Raw genomic sequence first — 20722 nt, forward strand, 5'->3', positions numbered from 1 at the left:
CTGCACCCTGAGAACGCAATGCCAAGGCCGGTACGTAAGGTTTAATTAGGTCAGCTAGGTAGGGAGGTGCCAGTCCATGAACAGTTGTATAGACTAGTAGCAGAACCTTAAAATCTGATCTCACTGGGACAAGTAGCCAGTGAAGGGATGCCAAAATGGGTGTAATGTGGTTGAACTTTCTGCTTCGTGTCAAAAGCGGGTTTATGTTAGGCATGGTTCAGTTGCTGCAGTTGCATGTATCTTGTCAGGCATTATTAGAACATGTGAGATCAGTCTATGTGCGTCTCACATGCAGAGTTTAATATTTGAGTGAAGTAGATGGAGGCGACCAACCTTTGCAATAAAGAATCACATCATTTTTCTGTATTAGTGTGAGAGTTAACTGTCACACTTCATGAAAGAGCAAATGAATTTGCATTGAACTACAGCAAACCAAACAGGACTTTAGGACTACAGCAAGACTTTCTGCAAAGGAGTCTGATCGTATCTTGTGAATTATGGTACATTCTTGTGTTCTTCACCTCCAGCTGCTGTGAAAATGTCTGAACACATTATACTTTGAGATTTTGTGATTATTACTGTGCATTGCTGTTTGCTTTCTTTTTAAATTTTTCTGGCAAAAAGTGTGTGTTGTGTATTCAAATTATTTCTATATTCCCTGTGCTGGTAACAGCATTTTGCTTGGACATGTGAGTGAGTGAGTCTGTACCAGATTGTCTAGACAATAACTCAAAAACAATACTTTCTGTCATCATAAAACTCAACAAAATAAAAGCACATATAATGAGGATAACCCCATTTTCATTTAGGTCAACTTTGATGCACCAGAATCTTTGAAAGAGAAACTTTGTTTTGCCTATGTAATATACCATAAACAAATGTGCCCCCTGCTGGGTTGTTAGTGGAAACACCCACCATCATGTAAGCATCAGCTAAGACATTATGGATGCTGGATAAATTGCCTAAACTTATGAACAGCAGTGGTTGAAACTTGCATGTAGCTTGTCTGCCTCCTGAACACTGGACACATCATTTGCTCATCGGTCTGCTTCACCCAGCTAATAAGCTAGCGTCCTCAAAGAGAGAAATGATACCAAATTTGAGATGAACTACAGAACAGGAAAATAAAACCAGATTAATCAATCAATCAATCAACTTTTTTTTTTATATAGCGCCAGATCACAACAGACAGTTGCCCCAAGGCGCTGTATATTGTAAGGCAAGGCCATACAATAATTATGAAAAACCCCAACGGTCAAAACGACCCCCTGTGAGCAAGCACTTGGCTACAGTGGGAAGGAAAAACTCCCCTTTAACAGGAAGAAACCTCCAGCAGAACCAGGCTCAGGGAGGGGCAGTCTTCTGCTGAGACTGGTTGGGGCTGAGGGAGAGAACCAGGAAAAAGACATGCTGTGGAGGGGGGCAGATATCGATCACTAATGATTAAATGCAGAGTGATGCATACAAAGCAAAAAGAGAAAGAAACAGTGCATCATGGGAACTCCCCCACAGTCTACGTCTAAAGCAGCATTTGTCTGGACTGCAAATTAGTGATGGCAAGCTGAATACTCCAGAAATGCTTTGGAACATATTTCAAATAGTGTTCTAGATTTTGTGTCAAAAGGATGACATCACAAGTCACGCTATATGGGGCTTCAATACATTGCCAACTGCTTTGAAACAAATGTTTTGAAATGTTTCATTTGATTGGGTATTGAAACATATCAAAACAGCTGAATGAACAAGGATCCTACTGTCCTACTGTATTTCATATTTAAAGGCTACATTTATTCAATGAATGTTTGTATCAACTACTGTTTGTTTTAATAATTTTACTCTAGCTTGTGCCAGTCCCCAGTGTGTCATGAATGTACATCTATACTGTACTACCTACAGAAGCAAACCCACGTATCTTCAACAGCACATGTATTTTCTACACGGAATTGGATTAGAAAGTGTCATAAGTTACACTGTTACGGGCTGAAATAACAGCTTGACGGTACACTTGAAATCACAGATTGTGCATCTGGTACCGACTATTTTGAAAATTAATGAATGTAGAAGTACTTGTCCCCTCAAACAATTTATGAGCATTCCTTTATCAGCCAGGCACAGAAAATAGCACATGAGCCCAGTCATATTTTCTCCCAGAGTTCCAGCTGTTATTTTTCAGAAAACGTATCGGCGCACTCCAGAGCAGGTTGAACTCATATAAACACTCCTTCCTGCTGATGTCCATTAAGCTTCTCGACAGTAACATGTAATTATATTAGTAACGTGTATTGCTTATGTTTGCCGTATTGGACTCGCTATGGGTCACTTGTATCAGGAGGTGTGTGGATGAGTACGCAGTCGGTGGTGTGTGTGTGGATGTTCAAACTCACAGATGTACTTCAAAGCCCCCTGTTGAAGGATGTTCTATTGTATGCATTTTTGATGGGATTGCAAGACGGAGCCCAGAGCACATTTTCCTACAGGCACAACAAAGTACATCAAATCAAATCGGCTTGCGTTGCCATGGATTCATGTCTCTCTGCACTATCTACACATTAATATATGCACTGAAGTGTCTCTGTGCCAACTGTGTTGGCACAATTCCTGCATGATATGTGGCACATTTTGTGAATGGCTAGGCTGATAATGGCTATGAAGGATGATCTGCTTTATGTTCCAGCTCAGCAGGCCCATGTTTGCACGAGTCAAAAAGTAACACGTGTGAGGAAACACGCGTGTGCTTTGAACAGTGCACTCCCTCATGACCTAAAACTTTGTGTTGCTCATACGTACGGCGCTCCCTCTGTGATGATAAATCGTGTGTCTTTTGATTTGTCTAATATGGAAATAAAACACGGCAGCATCTGATCAATATTATCTAACAATCTGCAAGAAACTACCTGGATAGAGGTTTTAGCCCATCAAAGTCAGCGAAAGGATGCAAATGTAAGATATTCTTTTGGGACGAGAATAAAATGAGATCATATGAATTCTATCAAAGGTTAGTATTTTGAATTAATATGCAGAGTATTTGAAGCATGCACCTAATTCTAAACAACTCATAGGTTTTCATTCACTCTATTTAAAATAAAACTTTTTAGGCTGGACTCATAAATTGGTTTGTTACGACGGGGACTTTTTGCGGTGGGAGATGTGACAATTTTGCTCGCATACTAACTAAAGAAACCTTAATATTCTGAATGAATTATTACAGCAGATAAATTTGAACATTAATTCCCCTTGAGTAATTTTGTCCTTTGGTGTATTGAACCTTCTGTCAGAAGTGCTGGTCTGCATGCAAACTAATGGCAAACAGAACTGTTTTTTTTTTTTTTTTTTTGGAGGTTAGTGTGGAGGGTGAACTAGTCTTTACAGGGTAAAGTTGTCTTTCGTTTTTAGCTGTCAGATGTGGGCGACAACTGTTGATTGAAACTGGTTATAGTGATTCCCTTCCCACCATTTATGCACAATATCCCAAAATGTAGTTAAATCAGTGCATTTTGAAGACTGTATTTTCCAAAGTGTGAATGCACCTTTTTGTGTGTTATTTCTTTGATATGGTATTTTTGTGCATTGCTGTAGTGTGCTTTTATTTATTATTTTGTTATTAGTTTGTGCCTTGATTCCTGGGAAAGTCCAATATAAATATGTATTATTGTTATTACTATTCTAAGTAATGAGCTTGTGATTTTTTGGTATATGAGTCACACCAGAGTAATAGTCACAGAACTTCCCAAACTCCAGAAAATACAAAATTCTACTGAACTATGATCAGAGCTGTTCACAGTCAGGTCTGAAAGCATGCGCTGATGCCATCTATCACAGTTCTGGATGGCAGCCACCCACACAGGCAACCAGCCTTTTCCCACCTCTTGAAAGTAGCCATCAGTTTTCTGCAGCCTGATTAAAAATGTTTGCATTCTCCTGGCTATTTCCACTTGTTGGTGTTTACAACACTGAGGCATCTGCTTCCTGGATCATGACCAGAGAAACACACCACATGGTGAAAATGTTGTAGCTGGTGTTCCCTCACAATGCAAGTGGTACTTGTCACGTCAGTGGTGCACGAGTTTACCAAAGTAACTGTTCATTTGACCCAAAGTTTCCAGCAGCACCCAAGGATCTACCAAAGAGACATGGTGCCAAAGACATCCATTCCTCACCTTAGATCACTGGTTATTGTCCAAACCTCTCAACCATACAATGCCAAACAATTCTTTTGAGAGGCCTCATAACACCTTGAGGACTTCACACACATCTGTCATTCTCAAAGGTTGAGGATCCAAAGATAAGTGAATCTCTCTGTCTAATTTTAATCACAACCCAAGAAACTCCAGCTTCTCATTTCATCTTAATTTATCATCATCATCGTCTTTCTCTTCTGTTTTCGTTCTCTATGTGAAAACAACAACAAAATGTCTTCAAAAATGGACCTTTGCTGTGGGGGCCGGGGGGTTGGTATTCAGCCCCTCTGGCTGTTTACCTGTACTGAACACACAAGAAAAACTAATATTTTAATTTTTGTTGTGGATATCGTGTCCGTGATTGGTTTGGAGGAAGGCCATATCACATGCACTGTCCTTCAGACATGTCGCACGTGCACGTATTTGGTGAATTTGTAGATTAGGTTAGATTAGATAGAACTTTATTAATCCCCTGGGAAGAATCCCTCAGTGAAATTGAGGTTCCGGCAGCATTGTATAGCAGCACACAAGCACATGGAGTATCAAAAGTGAAAGTAAAAAACAGTTTGTAAATACAAATAGGAATACCAGAGATACTACCCACTACTGGCTTACTGGGTACTCCTGTTACTCTCCTTCCTGTCCTCTGTCTTCCTGTTACTCCTCTTCCCCCTGAGATGCGATTTAAAAAAAAATGTGATCCTAATTGGAAGTGATCAGATTGGCACATTCTTAGGGTCAATGACAGTTTGTTATTGAATAATGGCATAGCACAGGCCACATATCAAGGGGCAGACACACACGCAAGTTCATTTTTATAGCTCCCACACCACACGGCGGCAGGAAATAAGACTGTCTGTAAAACAGCCAAAGAGCACAGAGTGGTATACGAACTAACAGTGGACTTTTTTTATTTAATTTATTTTAAATCTGTGGCTTCCCCCCACCCCCCCCCCCCACCCCCGTGTACTTAGATGACTCTACAGCAGCAGAGTGTGATGAAGTGTTGGTGGACCGCAACTATGTACAGAAAAAACTGGAGCACGGGCTGACTCGGATCTGGCAGGTTGGGCAAAAGAACATTCTTCACTCTCTCTCTCTCGAGCTCATAAGCACAGCTCTCACTCAGTCTTTGTCCGATTAATGTTTTCCACATATTTTCCTCTCCTGCTACCGTGTTTCTTCAGTGCTTTCTGCTGATAACCACTCTTATTTTTTGAAAGTTTTCCTATTTCACATAAATATTACTCGGTGCGTCTGTATCATTTCTCGCTGCAGGATGTCCAGTTGAAAGTGAAGGCTTATATTCTGGGGACTGACATGTCTAACTTTAAGTACGATGATTTCATAGTGGTGCTGGATGTCATCAGCAGGTACACTACCGATCCACTTTCCCACAAATTTCTTGTCATGATCACCTCAGCCATTTTCTGAATGACCGAAATCATGCCACACATTTACACCCTAGCACACATTCCCACATCTCCTCCAAAATTCTCACATGCATGTTAAAAATGTGATGATAATGCGGGTGTGCCGGAGTGCATTAAAATGTAATGCTGTGATTATTAACTTTAATCATATTGTGATTTGTCTTTTCCACTGAGAAAGCAGTGATTTTTACTTTCATTTGCTTTAATGGACACACAGCGAGGCTACATGCCATCTCGTTGGTTAAGCCGCGGTCATTTTGTGCGTCACTTGCCTAATTTTTCTGTGGTGAGTGTAGTCTGTACTCAGCTAGAACAAGAATGGCGGGTTGAATGACTCAGCATTTTTGCAGTTTCAAATAGAGTTGTAAATATTCTGCATTCTTGGCAGATTGGAACAATCTTTCAACTAAAATCATTCAAATAAAATGAACAGGAGTACTGTGCACAGCTTTTAATAAATGTACCAAAAAGAAGAAATTTCCATTTTGTATATTTTGTTTTTATGGAGTCTGTTGCCTATTCCAGCCATGCTGTTCATTGTTTTTTAGTATATCCGGTTAATACTGGATATACAGATGGTAGCTTCGCACCATTGGCTCCTCAGCCAAGCACATACACCAAATGTCTGAATCTACAGTTCCTCTCGTACTGAGCAGGATTACCATTGAAACAACACATCATCAGGAGGGTAAAACTAACCTGTCTCACGATCTTCTAAATCCAGCTTACATTCTCCATTAGTGTGTGAACAATCCAACGCTGGGTGAATTCTGCTTCACAATGATAGGAAGAGTCGACAGAAAGTGACGTCGATATGAACCAAGCCAGTTATCCCTGTGGTAACTTTTCTGACACCTCCTGCTTAAAACCCAAAAAGTCAGAAGGATCGTGAGGCCCCGCTTTCACGGTCTGTATTCATACTGAAAATTAAGATCAAGTGAGCTTTTGCCTTTCTGCTTCACGGGAGGTTTCTGTCCGCCCTGAGCTTGCCTTAGGACACCTGCATACCAGTTAATTCCATTATGAACCACAGTGAGGTATAACAACGACAAACCCTGGTTCAGTACTAAACTCAGACAGCTGAAGAGGTAAAAGGAAGAGGCTTTCAAGAGTGGGGACAAGGTCACGTTTAAAGAGTCTAAATATACGTTTTGGGAAGGCGGTCAGGGAACCAATTGAATGAGTTTTACTGCAGATTTGGTGACAGATGTGGGACATTCTTACCACCATCCCCTACGACAACCACCAGCTCCAACCCACCACCCCCCTCTCCATTCATGAAAGAGACATCAACAGGCTCTTCAAAAAGCAAAACCCATGCAAAGCAGCCAGACCTGACTGTGTCTCCCATGTCTTCATCCATGTTGAAGAACTGTGCAGACCAACTGTCCCCAGTGTTCACAGACATCTTCAACACCTAACTGGAGACTGAAATGCCAGGTGCCAGCATGCATCAAAGCCTCCACCATTATTCCCGTCCCCAAAAAACAAAGGCCTGGACCTTCTTGGCCCACTGTTGCTTGCTGCTGGCATAATCAACTGGTGTAGCTAATATTGGCTAACTCTGTAGATATTGCTAACAAAAAATGACTGGCTAGATTATGCTACAAACCGAGCAGCAAATTCACACACTAACATGCCTTCTGCGCCATCTATCCTCATCCATGAGGTCTCTTTGATAGACTGCACGTTTTTGTTGCTCTCTATATACTCCGAAAGAGCAAGCACAACAAAGGCCTTCTTGGAGGCATTGGATCCATTATGTTTTCTAACTTGCACATACAATGTGTAATGTTATGTTGTGTGGAAAATGGAACACATTTAACTTTTATCGTTATAGCATTTAGCAGTCCAAATCGTGACTTCCGGGGCAGCTGAAACTTGCAATACTGTATTTATTCCCTGGAATTTTATGCCGGAGCTGTATCCGTTTGTACAACTAAAAAAAAAAAAAAAACACCTGTGAGGTAAATGTAAAGACTTTTTTTGCAGATGTGGCATATGCTTGTTTGAATAATTTGGAAACAGCAATGTGTTTTAGTATTGGAAATCATCCTGTGTTGGATTTTCTGTAATTAATTCATAAGAGATACAAGAACGCTAATGATGTCCTCATCCAGATTGTAAAGCTCAGCCACCATTTATTTTGATGGTCTGATGTTCAATAGATAGTTGTTAATGAGTCCACTTGTTTCCATGACACTGTCTTCTTGCAACATGCTCAGTTGATGGCCATTTTTCTCAGTCTTCCGTTTTCATTCCATAAGCCCTGTGATTGTTCACTAATGAGAACGTCACCCTGCAGGCTTTAGTTCTATCTTGTTTTACAGTGCGAACTATCTACGTCTCTAATCTACCCCCCTGCCTTTCTTACTTCTCGTTCCCTTACTCTGTGATCATCTCATTATAGGCTCATGCAAGTTGGTGAGGAGTTCTGTGGCAGTAAGTCGGAAGTATTGCAAGAGTCTATCAAATGCCAGAGTATCAACTATTTCAAGAACTATCACAGGTGAGGGAAACAGAGTTGGATATATACTTTATTGGTCTCACAATGGAGAAATTACGTTTATACTCCAGTTACCTCAGACAGCAATTAGTCCACAATTATTACTTGTTTACTGTAATAATGGCACACATCAGAATTAAAGGCAACACATACACATTTGATATTGTTTATGTGCACTAAGTTTGAAGAAGTCCATTATCCGAATTGAGGCAAGTGGGTGAAGGCCACGCAGCAACCCTGAGTTGCGCCGCCATCAGCTTGGGGGGCGGGGGCTTGCAGCTAAAACTGCACTGCCCCCGCCGAAGGGGAAAAAGGAATGATGATAAGGAGGCGCCGGAAAGGGTGGGTGTTGGAGGAAGGAGGGGGTGGGGGGGGAGGGAATGAAACATGCTTCAGTCCTGTGAAAAGCAGTTTATTGTCTTTGTGAGATGAGATAAGAAACAGCCAATATTCCCCAGGCCGAAACAAATCCCTCTGGAGGAGACAGTCGGGCAATTTGACCTTCAGGCTTGATAAGCCTGTAATGTTATTGTTACAGCAGTGAAGTCACTTTAACAGTTCCACTTGCACAACCAAATCCCAATTATGAATTAAGAATATTCCCAATTATGAATTAAGAATATTCACCGGCCTCTGAAATCTTCAGCTTCAACTGCAAGGTACGCATCTGCTCCAAGATGTCATCCAATTTGCGTCTGAGTTCAAGAGTCAACGCAGTCTGAGAATGCACTGCCTTGCCAACCTCATTAATCATGACGGACAAGCGTGGGGCCGTGGTTCTTGATGCCACTGTCTTGCCAATTTTCCGGTAGATCAGGGCAGCACATAAGCCAAAAAGTACCAGCCCTGCTGCCATGAGACCAAAAATGAATAAATCCTCAACGTCCTCAACGGAGAAAGGCACCAAGCATGCAACACACCAGGAACTCCAGTAGTCAAGGACATAGCCCGCACTATACGTTCCAGCTGGGCAGGTAGGATCCCCCGGTCCTGACCTTCTTGTAGAAAAAATGGTGTCAATAGCGTTCAGAGACCAGCTGATCAATTACATGGTTAATATAATAGTAGTCCAATAGATCCAGAATCCAATATAATTTGAGGAATTCACAGTCTGGTGAAGTAGGGACGTGAAGGTCAAAGGCAGAGAACAGAGATAAGGGATAGTGGAGGAGATGTGACCGCCCTTGTCAGAGTCCCAAGCTGATGAACATGTTCATTTCTTTCACTGGGACACAGAAGCTAAAGTGCTTAGTATAAGTTAATTTGGTGTGTTTCCAGCTACATTTTGGTATTTACATGGTGTGTAATCAGTGCGGAAAGTAGGTTGCAGGAAGCAAAGGGGTTGTATTGAGTCACTTAATTACTCATGAGACGTAATGAAGGGATTAATCAATCATAGTTTCAACTGTTGTTTCCTTTAAAGATACAAGTACACCAGCATCATTCATTCATTGTTATCATTCTTTGATATTTAGATGAAAAACTCAGAAGCCTTTGGACAGAAGGAATTGTCGAATGGACATGGATGGAGATGTGAACACTGGATTTATGCTGAAAGCCCAAAAGTCCTTGTGGTGTGTACCACAATGACTTTTAAATTCCTAACAAGATTTACAAGTAAAAGTGCAATTGCCAACATATTGAATGCTATTTGACGCAGATGAACACAGATTACTAATGGTTGTGAAATCCTAGACAGTCAGGACCTGAGGACCTGCTGCAACCATCATCCACCTTGGCAGCCGTTGGGTTACAGGCCATCACCTTCTCCACCTTCTCTGCCATTGAGGACTTCTTGTTTCACCAGTGACCCGTTAGCTGTCTCATGTTCAGGGTTCCTCTTGGTCCTTCATGGTTACCATAGCATGGGCACACAAGGTCCCTGTCATATTTCATCCCAACAGGCACTCCCCTACTTGATCAGTTACCTACAGTAGTGTTCAGAATAATAGTAGTGCTATGTGACTAAAAAGATTAATCCAGGTTTTGAGTATATTTCTTATTGTTACATGGGAAACAAGGTACCAGTAGATTCAGTAGATTCTCACAAATCCAACAAGACCAAGCATTCATGATATGCACACTCTTAAGGCTATGAAATTGGGCTATTAGTAAAAAAAAAAAAAAAGTAGAAAAGGGGGTGTTCACAATAATAGTGGCATCTGCTGACGCTACATACTCAAAACTATTATGTTCAAACTGCTTTTTTAGCAATCCTGTGAATCACTAAAAGTATTTAGTTGTATAACCACAGTTTCTCATGATTTCTTCACATCTGCGAGGCATTCATTTTGTTGGTTTGGAACCAAGATTTTCTCGTTTACTAGTGTGCTTGCGGTCATTGTCTTGTTGAAACACCCATTTCAAGGGCATGTCCTCTTCAGCATAAGGCAGCATGACCTCTTCAAGTATTTTGACATATCCAAACTGATCCATGATACCTGGTATGCGATATATAGGCCCAACACCATAGTAGGAAAAACATGCCCGTATCATGATGCTTGCACCACCATGCTTCACTGTCTTCACTGTGAACTGTGGCTTGAATTCAGAGTTTGGGGGTCATCTCAAACTGTCTGCGGCCCTTGGACCCAAAAAGAACAATTTTACTCTCATCAGTCCACAAAATATTCCTCCATTTCTCTTTAGGCCAGTTGATGTGTTCTTTGGCAAATTGTAACCTCTTCTGCACATGTCTTTTATTTAACAGAGGGACTTTGCGGGGGATTCTTGCAAATAAATTAGCTTCACACAGGTGTCTTCTAACTGTCAAAGCACTTACAGGTAACTCCAGACTGTCTTTGAACATCCTGGAGCTGATCAGTGGGTGAGCCTTTGCCATTCTGGTTATTCTTCTATCCATATTTGATGGTTGTTTTCCATTTTCTTCCACACGTCTCTGTTTTTTTTGTCCATTTTAAAGCATTGGAGATCTTTGTAGATGAACAGCCTATAATTTTTTTGCACCTGCGTATAGGTTTTCCCCTCTCCAATCAACTTTTTAATCAAACTACGCTGTTCTTCTGAACAATGTCTTGAACGTCCCATTTTCCTCAGGCTTTCAAAGAGAAAAGCATGTTCAACAGGTGCTGGCTTCATCCTTAAATAGGGGACACCTGATTCACACCTGTTTGTTCCACAAAATTGACGAACTCACTGACTGAATGCCACACTACTATTATTGTGAACACCCCCCTTTTCTACTTTTTTTTTTACTAATAGCCCAATTTCATAGCCTTAAGAGTGTGCATATCATGCATGCTTGGTCTTGTTGGATTTGTGAGAATCTACTGAATCTATTGGTACCTTGTTTCACATGTAACAATAAGGAATATACTCAAAACCTTGATTAATCTTTTTAGTCACATAGCACTACTATTTTTCTGAACACTACTGTAGGTGTCACAATGCAGATGAGGGGTTGGATTTTGACACCCGATTGATAAGAATATGGTAGATACAAAAGGGTTAACTTCAGTGTGTGCACAAATTTGCACCCATTGATGCTCTTGGTTGAACTGAAAGCGTGCTCCCTTTCCAATTCAATTCTCTCTGGAGTGGAAATGCAATTACTCAACAGCCCTCACTGAGCTGGAAGCACATTCACATCGTCATTACATAAATCCCCTCCAGCCACATGAATATGTATGTATATATCTTCACTCACAGACAACAATGCATCATCAGAGGTGATTTGCATTTCTCGTTGCTGTGAGTACTTTTCCATAATCATTAAGATTTTTAAACATCACAGCAGTAATGAGCATCATTATGGCAGAAATGGCAAAGAATAGAGCAAGACGGGAAATGAGGGGAGTGAAAAGAGAGTTAAAGGTAGAAGGCCCCCTGACACTTGCACAACTTTGATCCGTGCACTTGCACACACTCTGCCGTGCATGAGAGTAAACTGGCACAAACACGTTGTACACCTTTATAAACTGTGCGCGGCTCCGTGCACGTCCGTAAAGAAAATTTTGAAATGTTCAAAATCTCCATCATGCATTGATTACGTGAACTTCAAGTGAACATTGCACAAACAATTCAAAAACACAGCGTGTGAGTGCGAATGATTGCGTTAGCACACCGCATCAGAGTGCAACTCATCTGAATGATAAGGAGATGTTAAATCTATCAAACATACGTTTACAGCTGCACACAAGAAGGAATGAACATGCAGCTATTTTACCAAGCCATTACAATATAGATGGTTCCAAATGCATTCTCCACCACATTAAGCACATGCATGAGAGAGAGAGAGAGGAAAGCTGAAGTGGTCTGCTGTGATTCTGGAAGCAATTAGAGGCATATTCAACAGCCAACTCCGACAGAAAATGATTAGTCCACTACGAAACAATTATTTTATATATGCAGCATCCAGTGCACCACGCGTGGCATCCAATGGAACAAAGAACGGTGTCCAGCTGGGAACACAGTGGGTGGGATTGACACAACGAAGTGCGTGCAAGTGTGCAGATTAAAGTCGTGCAAATGTCAGGGCAACTAAGACATTAGCTTTCTAGCAAAGGTTTCTGGTATTCTTCCCCAACATGCACAACCCTTTGCCGCTTTAGCAGTAATGTGAGGGAACGTTTCTTTTTTTCCATTTGTGTGCAGATGCACTTCCATATACTTCAGTACCAATGGCTGGAAGGCTGCTAGTGTTTTGCATTAGGTTTGATTAATTTTCCAGAATTATGTCATTGCAAAGGAAATCACCTGATCAGCCATCAGTGAACTTTGACTGCCTGACGTCTACATTTGCCCGTCAGTCGCCTGCATTAACGGACGATCATTAGGGGGCGTAGCGTTGGCCTGCGGGTGTGAATGACAGTTATTGAAGGGCATCGTCAGGATTCAGATTTAAAATCTGTGTCATGGGGCATTTTCTCTGTTTGTTTTGCCTCTTTAAAATGCTTTCAGCTTTTTAAGGTTATTTGATTCTCAGGGCCAGCACCCACATCATGTTAAGTACTGAAAAGTAAGTAAGTCCCTTCAGCTGCTCCCTTGTTTTCACTCAGGGTCGCCTTAGCAGATTCAAGGTGGGTTTACATGTTGATTTGGCACAGGTTTTATGCGGGATGCCCTTCCTGATGCAACTCCACGTTACACGGAGAATGGGCAGGGGTGGGGTTTGATCCAGGAACCTTCCACACTAACCGTTTGGCCACCACCCCTGTGTAAATACTGAGAAGAATTGTGCTTATTTGTGTGCCCAGGGGTGGTGGTCTAAAAATGAGGTGTGGTTGGGTGCAATGTTTTCGATTACTGCCAGGAGGACGCAGAAAGCATTTGCACCATAGATCACCACAAACCTGGTCTGAAGTCGAGCTCGGAGTTCACAGTATTCAGATACACCTTATGCACTCTGCTTGTATACACTACATAACTGAATTTAACACAACCATTAAAAGAAACTAGATTTTTCAAGCTGTGCTCTATTTTTAGATGATTTTGGGCTACATGTGGCCGCACAGAAAAACGGCCACATGACCAAAATGTTGTAGCTGACGCTCCCTCCCAATTCAAGTGATATTGCTTATCCTAGTCTCCCTTTGCAACCGCTCGTTTGACATAAAGTCATTCCTCTAGTACCCAAGGATCCTTGGAGACACCTAGTACCAAAGACATCCAGTTGTTGCCTTAGGTCACTGGTTAATGTCCAACTTTCACAACCATACAGCAAGACAGGCAGCACCAGAACCCTAAAGACGTGGACCTTCATTCCCCTGCAAAGATATCAGCCTTGCCAAACTGTCCATTGACCTCACAACTCCACAACCTCTTCCCAGGCGCCTCCCAGAGACATGAATGTCACTAGCGAGATGTATATCACTCAGGACAAAAAATGTTTTAATCAGTCCAGTATTTATTTATAACACAAACACCATCACTTGCTAAACAGCTACACAATGTAATCGTGTGGGGCAAGCCAAAAAACACGCATAGTTAACAGTTTTTGTCAGTATTGTATATGCGAAAATGACATTAGAAGTGCTTTGTAGCAGTGAAAGAATCCTTATATAGGTAAATGTGTGTACTTTAATGTAAAAAATCTTTAAAATAACCAAATATGACCAATGACCAACCTGTGAGGGGCTCTTTCCCGTTATAAGTAGAAGAATGAGCCAGTCATCAACAGTCGACTTGTCATCACTCAGTGGAGACCAGCGCTGTCAAATTGGCAAGAGAGCTAAGGCAAGTGGCTAACTATATAATCGGTCACTTAAAAAAAAGTTTTACATTTAGTTAGGTAAACATACACACTTTTACCTCTAAGGGGATCCTTTTTTTTTTTTTGCTTTCAGGCACTTCGAATGACATTTTCGCCTATTTGTTGGCAACAAGAAGCAGTTTTTCTGTGAGCATTTTCCATTATGTATTTGTTTAGCGAGTGATGGTGTTTGTGTTCTGAATCAGTACTTTACCTATTAAAGTCGTTTCTGTACCGAGTGAAAAGATGAACCTAAAAACATCTAAAATAGAGCCTAGGCTGAAAAATCCCAGAGTTCCCTTTTAAACACAATACAAGTAGACATTCATGTAAAAATGCAAAGCTTCATCTTATTGCTTCACAGAGAGCTCTGGTGGCTGACATTAGAGCCATTAACCTCTGACTAGTCTGCTTCCTGAAATGGCAGTGATTCCTGGTGCACTCTGGCTGTTAAAGGGGATGGCAGATGACACTCCGATTGGTTTATTCCAAGTTATGTCCCAAGCACGGCCATAACTAATAAAGGCATGCCTCAGATGCACTTCCACTATGCACCACAGCTTGTCAAGATGGGGCCCTCAGAGGCTTCTCTGTCACTCTCCTGTAAAGGTTTCTCTCACTAAAGTCCCGTTTACACATAGACGGTAAGAGCTCCCGGAAGCATCCCGGAAGAGTTTTTGGCTGTCTTAAGGATCACACGCCGTTGTTAACGCCGGCACTAGGGGGCGTGGCTTAATTCCGGCTTTACCGGGAATCGTCGAAAAAATTATTCAACATGTCGAATAATTCCGGGAGCGCTCCCAGAGAATTCGCGTGACGACGGAGACAACGCGAACAATGGCGTTTGATACTTTTTAATCACCGTTTCATCCTGCCCCTTCCTGTAGTGCCGCAGTTTACACCGCCGTAATTGGCGGCCGGCGTTGTATCCCTAATCAACGGCGTGTAAAACGGCGATAGAGCCCACATCGGCATCCTCAAGGGCATTTTAACTGGCGACAGAGGCAGACAAAACGGCGGCGCTAGCGGACAGTACGCTGTTCTAAACGCCACCTCCCGGTTAACAGCGTTCCAAACGGCCGATAGGTGGCGGTCACAGATATTTTTGCAGAGAAGCTCCAGTATGCCTCCTAAAAGAAAATTGGCAGCAGCAAGGACTTACCAAGAGGTCTGGTTCAGAAGCAGAGGGTAGCCCTGTGGTGGAGACGGAGCAACACGTTGAGGAGGGGAAAAGGAAGGAGAAGAAAAGGCTGAGTATGATCTCCCTCCCCCTGCAGTGACAGAGGCATGTATACCTGCTGCTTCAGCCTATTATACTCTGGGGGCGGTGCCTATATGCAAAAGTTCCTGGAGTAACGCAGGATTTGCCTGGATAAATCCAGCGGTACACAGGGCATTATCAGCGGCAGCAGAACACCGCCGTTCTCACGCGCGTCTTAACTTGCGATTGTAAAGGATAGAACTGGGTATTAACCCCCGTTGCCTGACGTGTGTCGGATGCTACAGCGTCAAAACGCCGCTTTATTCAGCTGATTTAGCGGCGTTTTATCCGCGTATTTGCGGCTAGTACGGTGGTCAAAACGCCGGCTCCGCCCCTTTCCACCGCGAAAACAGCCGGAACTACCGCAAACTTCGGTCTACGTACTACCCGCCTCTTAAGTAATGGATATTCCATTATTTGTTGTGATCACTGCAGCACATTTCACAAAGAAAAATTGAATATCGACTCAACAGGTGAGCACCACAGTGGGTGTTTGCACATGTGATCACACCAATAAACATGTAAATGTGTTTCACAAGATGTGATGAGCGTTTGTTTTTGCTGTACAAGTGACCTTTGCAGATTGTGTAAAAACATTTAATCCAAGCCTCTGAATCAGAGGCGGCAGTTCGACTGTACTTTCACAGGGTCACTAATGGACAGACAGTGACTTATTGTCTTCCTTTTTCTCTTTGTTCGCTCTGTCTTTTTCTCCTCTTTTTCCGTTTCTTTATCCTGTCCTTTCCAACTGCTCAGGGCACGATTGGAAGAACTAAGGATGTTTCTGGAAAATGAGACATGGGAACTTTGTCCCGTTAAATCTAATTTTAACATCGCACAGCTCCATGTGAGTAAACCTTCGTCTCATTGAGGAGTGTCGTGGATAAAGGTTGCTAAGATGTTCTGTTCTATGCTGTCAAATGCTGCTCCCTGTGAAACTGGCGCAAGTGCACAAAGCGGATGCACGTGCATCTGCTTATTTCTCAGTGCAGGATCAACTTTCCTGCACATCATTTGTTGGAAAATCACACTTCTGTTGGAGGATTTTATTTTTCCCCCCTTACAGAAAAAGTGTTGCAAATAAAGCTTAAATGTAACTGCATGTAGATCATGTTTGGTCACCACCAAAATGATTTATCCAAGCAGCAACCTCTGGTGCTGAACAGTGAAGGCAATACAGAACTGCCAAATCTTGCAGTTCCTTGCATGGCCACTTGAGGCTGGCTCCAAAAGTGAGTCACTCACCTTTTTCTCCATGATAAAATTTCCAACTTTATAGCAGAAATGTACATGTTTGTACATATACACACACTGTACAGGGGTCAATTTTTTATTTTATTTTTTTATTTTTTTTTACAACTCATCAGGTTTAGTAGTTTTAAGCCCTAAAGCTTGGGGACATGGTCTCATTGAGTAACAGCTAGTGTCCTGGTGAGTGGCGGACTCCGCTAACAGTGGCTGCTAGATGCTGTGGACTCCATCATGTTTGGCCTTTCTGAGCATTTGATGGGAAATATTATAGCTTGTTGTGTGATCAGTTGTGCTAACAGACCATCTAAGAAGTTGGTGCTCCTGTATTTCCACTGGGGGAATTTCAATATTATTTAATTTGTATGTTACTGCCGCTTGAAGCAATTAAGGAAATCATTATCAGGTATCCATAGTATGGTGACAAAACGAATGCAAGATTCTGGTCATAGTTTGTGATACCTAAACCACCCATTATGGAAACCACTGACCAGTCTGAAAAATACACAAACACCCTAACCAATTTTACCCTATTCATTTTAGCTTGTTTGGTAAGTATGAGATGGGGTATGTTCAGGCTTCATTTGTCAAGCCCATCTTGGCCACGCTCCACCTCTTTACCCATTCATGGGTTAGCTTGGAGTTGGGCATAGCCAGGCACTGCCAAGATGGCGACATTTGAAACCGCCGCACATGAGCTTCAAACCCGCTTTTCAGAAAAACTGAGTGAAGTCACACAGGGGTTTTGCCAATATATGTAGTATAAGGGTGTTATCTCTTCGGCATATGTTGTCATCTGAAAATGCATATTTTAATAGCTACACTTCATTTCACATAGAAAAAGAAAATTGAAATGAATAGAAAGTTGTCAAAAAGATACATGTATTCTGTTCTCCCTCCCCAATTTTCACACATTTTTGTTTTATTCTCATCTTGCCTGGGTACATTTTAGAACAAAGCGTACATTTCAAAGACTCTGTAATAAACCCACCGGCATGACAATTTTGTCTACATTATGAATGCAAATGATAAAAGCTTTTTGCCAAAAACATTTTCTTTGAGTCATCCATTTGGGATACTACATTTCCTTCCTTTTTCCAGACTCTTCACTTTACTAGTTGCTATAAATCACATCAGTTGTTGTTTTTTGTTTTTTATTTAGTAGTGCAATTGTCAGTTCAACAAAAATATTTTTTTAAGGTTTTCCTCAAACATGACATAGGCTCCATCTGGTATGACAGTTTTCTTGTATTAAACTTGGACGTTACAGAGTGACTTGTCATCCTATAATTCAAATTGTCTGAAAGACGACGATCATGAGTAGATGGGAAAATAGAAGGTGCTTTACAAATTGGCATTTGTTTTTTCTTTGAGACTGGTTCTTAATGTTGCTCCCAGGGACTCACTGCCCTGCATTTATTTCCATCCATCTCAACCCTACTTAAGCTAATTAGCTGGATCAGATTCAACTAATTAGCTTTGGTACCACTGGATTGACTTTGTGTCAAATGGCTAGTTACTTAGGAAGACTCACATTATGTGTACTACTTACATTCTGAGGAAACTTGGGCTGCAAAATTTTGGACTTGTCATGTTTCTTTGAGTGTGATCCATCACTCAGGTGCCTCAGTGTTGAGGATCCCAGAAACTGGACAAAAAAAAAAAAAAAAAAGGGGACGCCCATATCTGAGAGAGAGCTTCTTTCACGAAGGGAGAATGGACCATTTATCTGCCTGGGTGGTTGCCATGCTGCACCCAGATTTGCGCATTCATAAAACCACTGCATTTAAAAAATATATATAAACACTTAATAATGAGCAGTAAAATGAGGGCTGGAACACATTTTTGCTTTACAAGCTACAGTAAGGTCCATACGTATTTGGATAGTGACCACCGGGGTTTTTTTTGGGTGGGGGTGGGGGGTTACTGGCCTATAGGCTGCTAACCCTATGTCATGGCATGGTGTCCGTCGTAGTCTGCTTACTGCGATATCTCAAAAACTGTCTAACTTTTTTTTTTTCAAATTTGGCAAGGGCGTTTAATTGGGTCATTAGCATTGTTCCATCTAAAAAACTTATTTGTGGATTCGTTTGTTTGGAAATGGCGGCCATTTTTATACCGAAAACAGCCATTTTGAGCACTTAAAGGCAATTTTCTCAAATAATGTCCACCTTTTTTCTAATTTGTCAAGGGCATAATATGGGTCATTGACATATGTCACGTCAAATAATTATACTCATAGATTCGTTCGATTGGAAATGGTGGTCCTTTTTATGTCAAAAACAGCCAATTTTGGTATTTGGACCCAGTTTTCTCAAAAACTGTCGGATAACTTTTCTTTTAATTTAACAAGGCCACAATATTGGTCATTGACATTGTTCCCATTTAAAAATCATATTCGTAGATTCGTTTGTTTGTAAATGGCAGCCATTTTTAGGTCGAAAGTAGCCATTTTGAGCATCTTAGTGTTATGTGTCGGACGCAGCTCGGAGAACCGACCAGCGTTTGAAGGACCCAGTATGAAATAAGCAGAGCACGGTACAAAGGCTAACTGAATTTAATACATAACAGTGATACAAAATATACAAAAGAAAATGCGGTCTGGCGTGGTGCGCTCCCAGCAGCGCTAACGGTCCGGAGCCAGAAGCTGTTCGGACCCAAGGACCCCGCCGACACCCCCCAGGTGGCCGCAACAAACCGAGTCTGTGAAAGAAGGAACCATTATGTGAGTCCACACTCTACACACAGAGAGAACACTTAAAGGTGCACAAACAGCAAACACTTCCTGGCTTGATTACTAATCAGCTTCCCAACCTGCAGGCATGGAACATCCAGTTCACAAAACTCCACTGCAGTGGAAGCCGATACATGACTAACATACAGCTCAATATAAAAAGGTGTGAGGGACACCACATTTACTGACTGTATAAATGTTAGTCACAAAATCTAACGTACCTCAGGAAGTGTGCTGACGAGCGTGAGACCTCACCCCCTCCTCTTTCACAGACCGTGCATCAAACCCTGGACGTTCTCTGCATCCACTGATGATGAGATGGCTCCCGAGACGACGATCTCACCCGTCTGGTCACAAGGTCGAGTCTCTGGCAAATACACACTGTATACTCCAGTCTGAAATGCCACCATGTTCCAATCCATATAGATGCACCTCAGCTGTGAGTCCTGACGAGCCGCAGGTGATCAGGGTGAGGTCCTGATAACCTCAGCAACACAGCCACTCAGTCCCAAATGCAAACCACCTGGAAGGAGAAACAAAGGACAGAAACAAAAAGGCAGCCAGGCCCCCCCAGCCATATAACACTTAGGGCAGTTTTCTCAAACACTATCAAATAATTTTTCTCATAAATTGACATGACCATACAATGACATTTTCCCCATCCATAGATGAAATGCGTGGATTAGTTTGTGTCAAGTTTTCACTGGTAACCTACAAGAGCATTTTTGCTGAACAGGAGCCTTTTCGATTACCGAACATTCTCTTGATGAACACCCCCCCCAGTGTGTTCAGTGACTTTGTTGTACACGATCATACGTGTGAGATAATACATTGATCAGTGAGGTGTGATATCACTATCCGATCGAGGCGAAGTGGTGATATCAACACTGTCAAATATCTGATATCACCCCTCTGGGTTATAGTCAGAGGGACCATTCCACTAAGCCGTTTTACAGAACTAACTAATTTATTCATCTGTTGAAGTGCCATAGTGCCTGATCGTTGCAACATTGAAAACATGACAAAAGATAATTTGATGGGAAGTGTATCAATGCCATAACCGAGTGTGGATGTGCACAGTTGCTTTCATATTTGTTTTTTTTTCTGTTGTTTTGATCTGGATTTCACCTGTGATCCTGTTTTATGAATCG

General features: G+C 41.8%; 1 protein-coding gene across 1 annotated transcript in view; it reads left to right on the top strand.

The window, feature by feature from the left end:
- The window catches only part of vps50 (VPS50 EARP/GARPII complex subunit), a 208962-nt gene that overhangs the window by 106782 nt on the left and 81458 nt on the right, over positions 1-20722 (top strand). The window contains exons 14-17 of the mRNA XM_034161518.1: positions 5153-5244; positions 5457-5551; positions 8022-8120; positions 16346-16436. Coding sequence (XP_034017409.1) covers positions 5153-5244; positions 5457-5551; positions 8022-8120; positions 16346-16436 — 377 coding nt within the window. The remainder of the gene's footprint in view (positions 1-5152; positions 5245-5456; positions 5552-8021; positions 8121-16345; positions 16437-20722) is intronic.

Source organism: Thalassophryne amazonica, chromosome 20, assembly GCF_902500255.1.
Source record: "Thalassophryne amazonica chromosome 20, fThaAma1.1, whole genome shotgun sequence".
Classification (NCBI taxonomy): Eukaryota; Metazoa; Chordata; class Actinopteri; order Batrachoidiformes; family Batrachoididae; genus Thalassophryne; species Thalassophryne amazonica.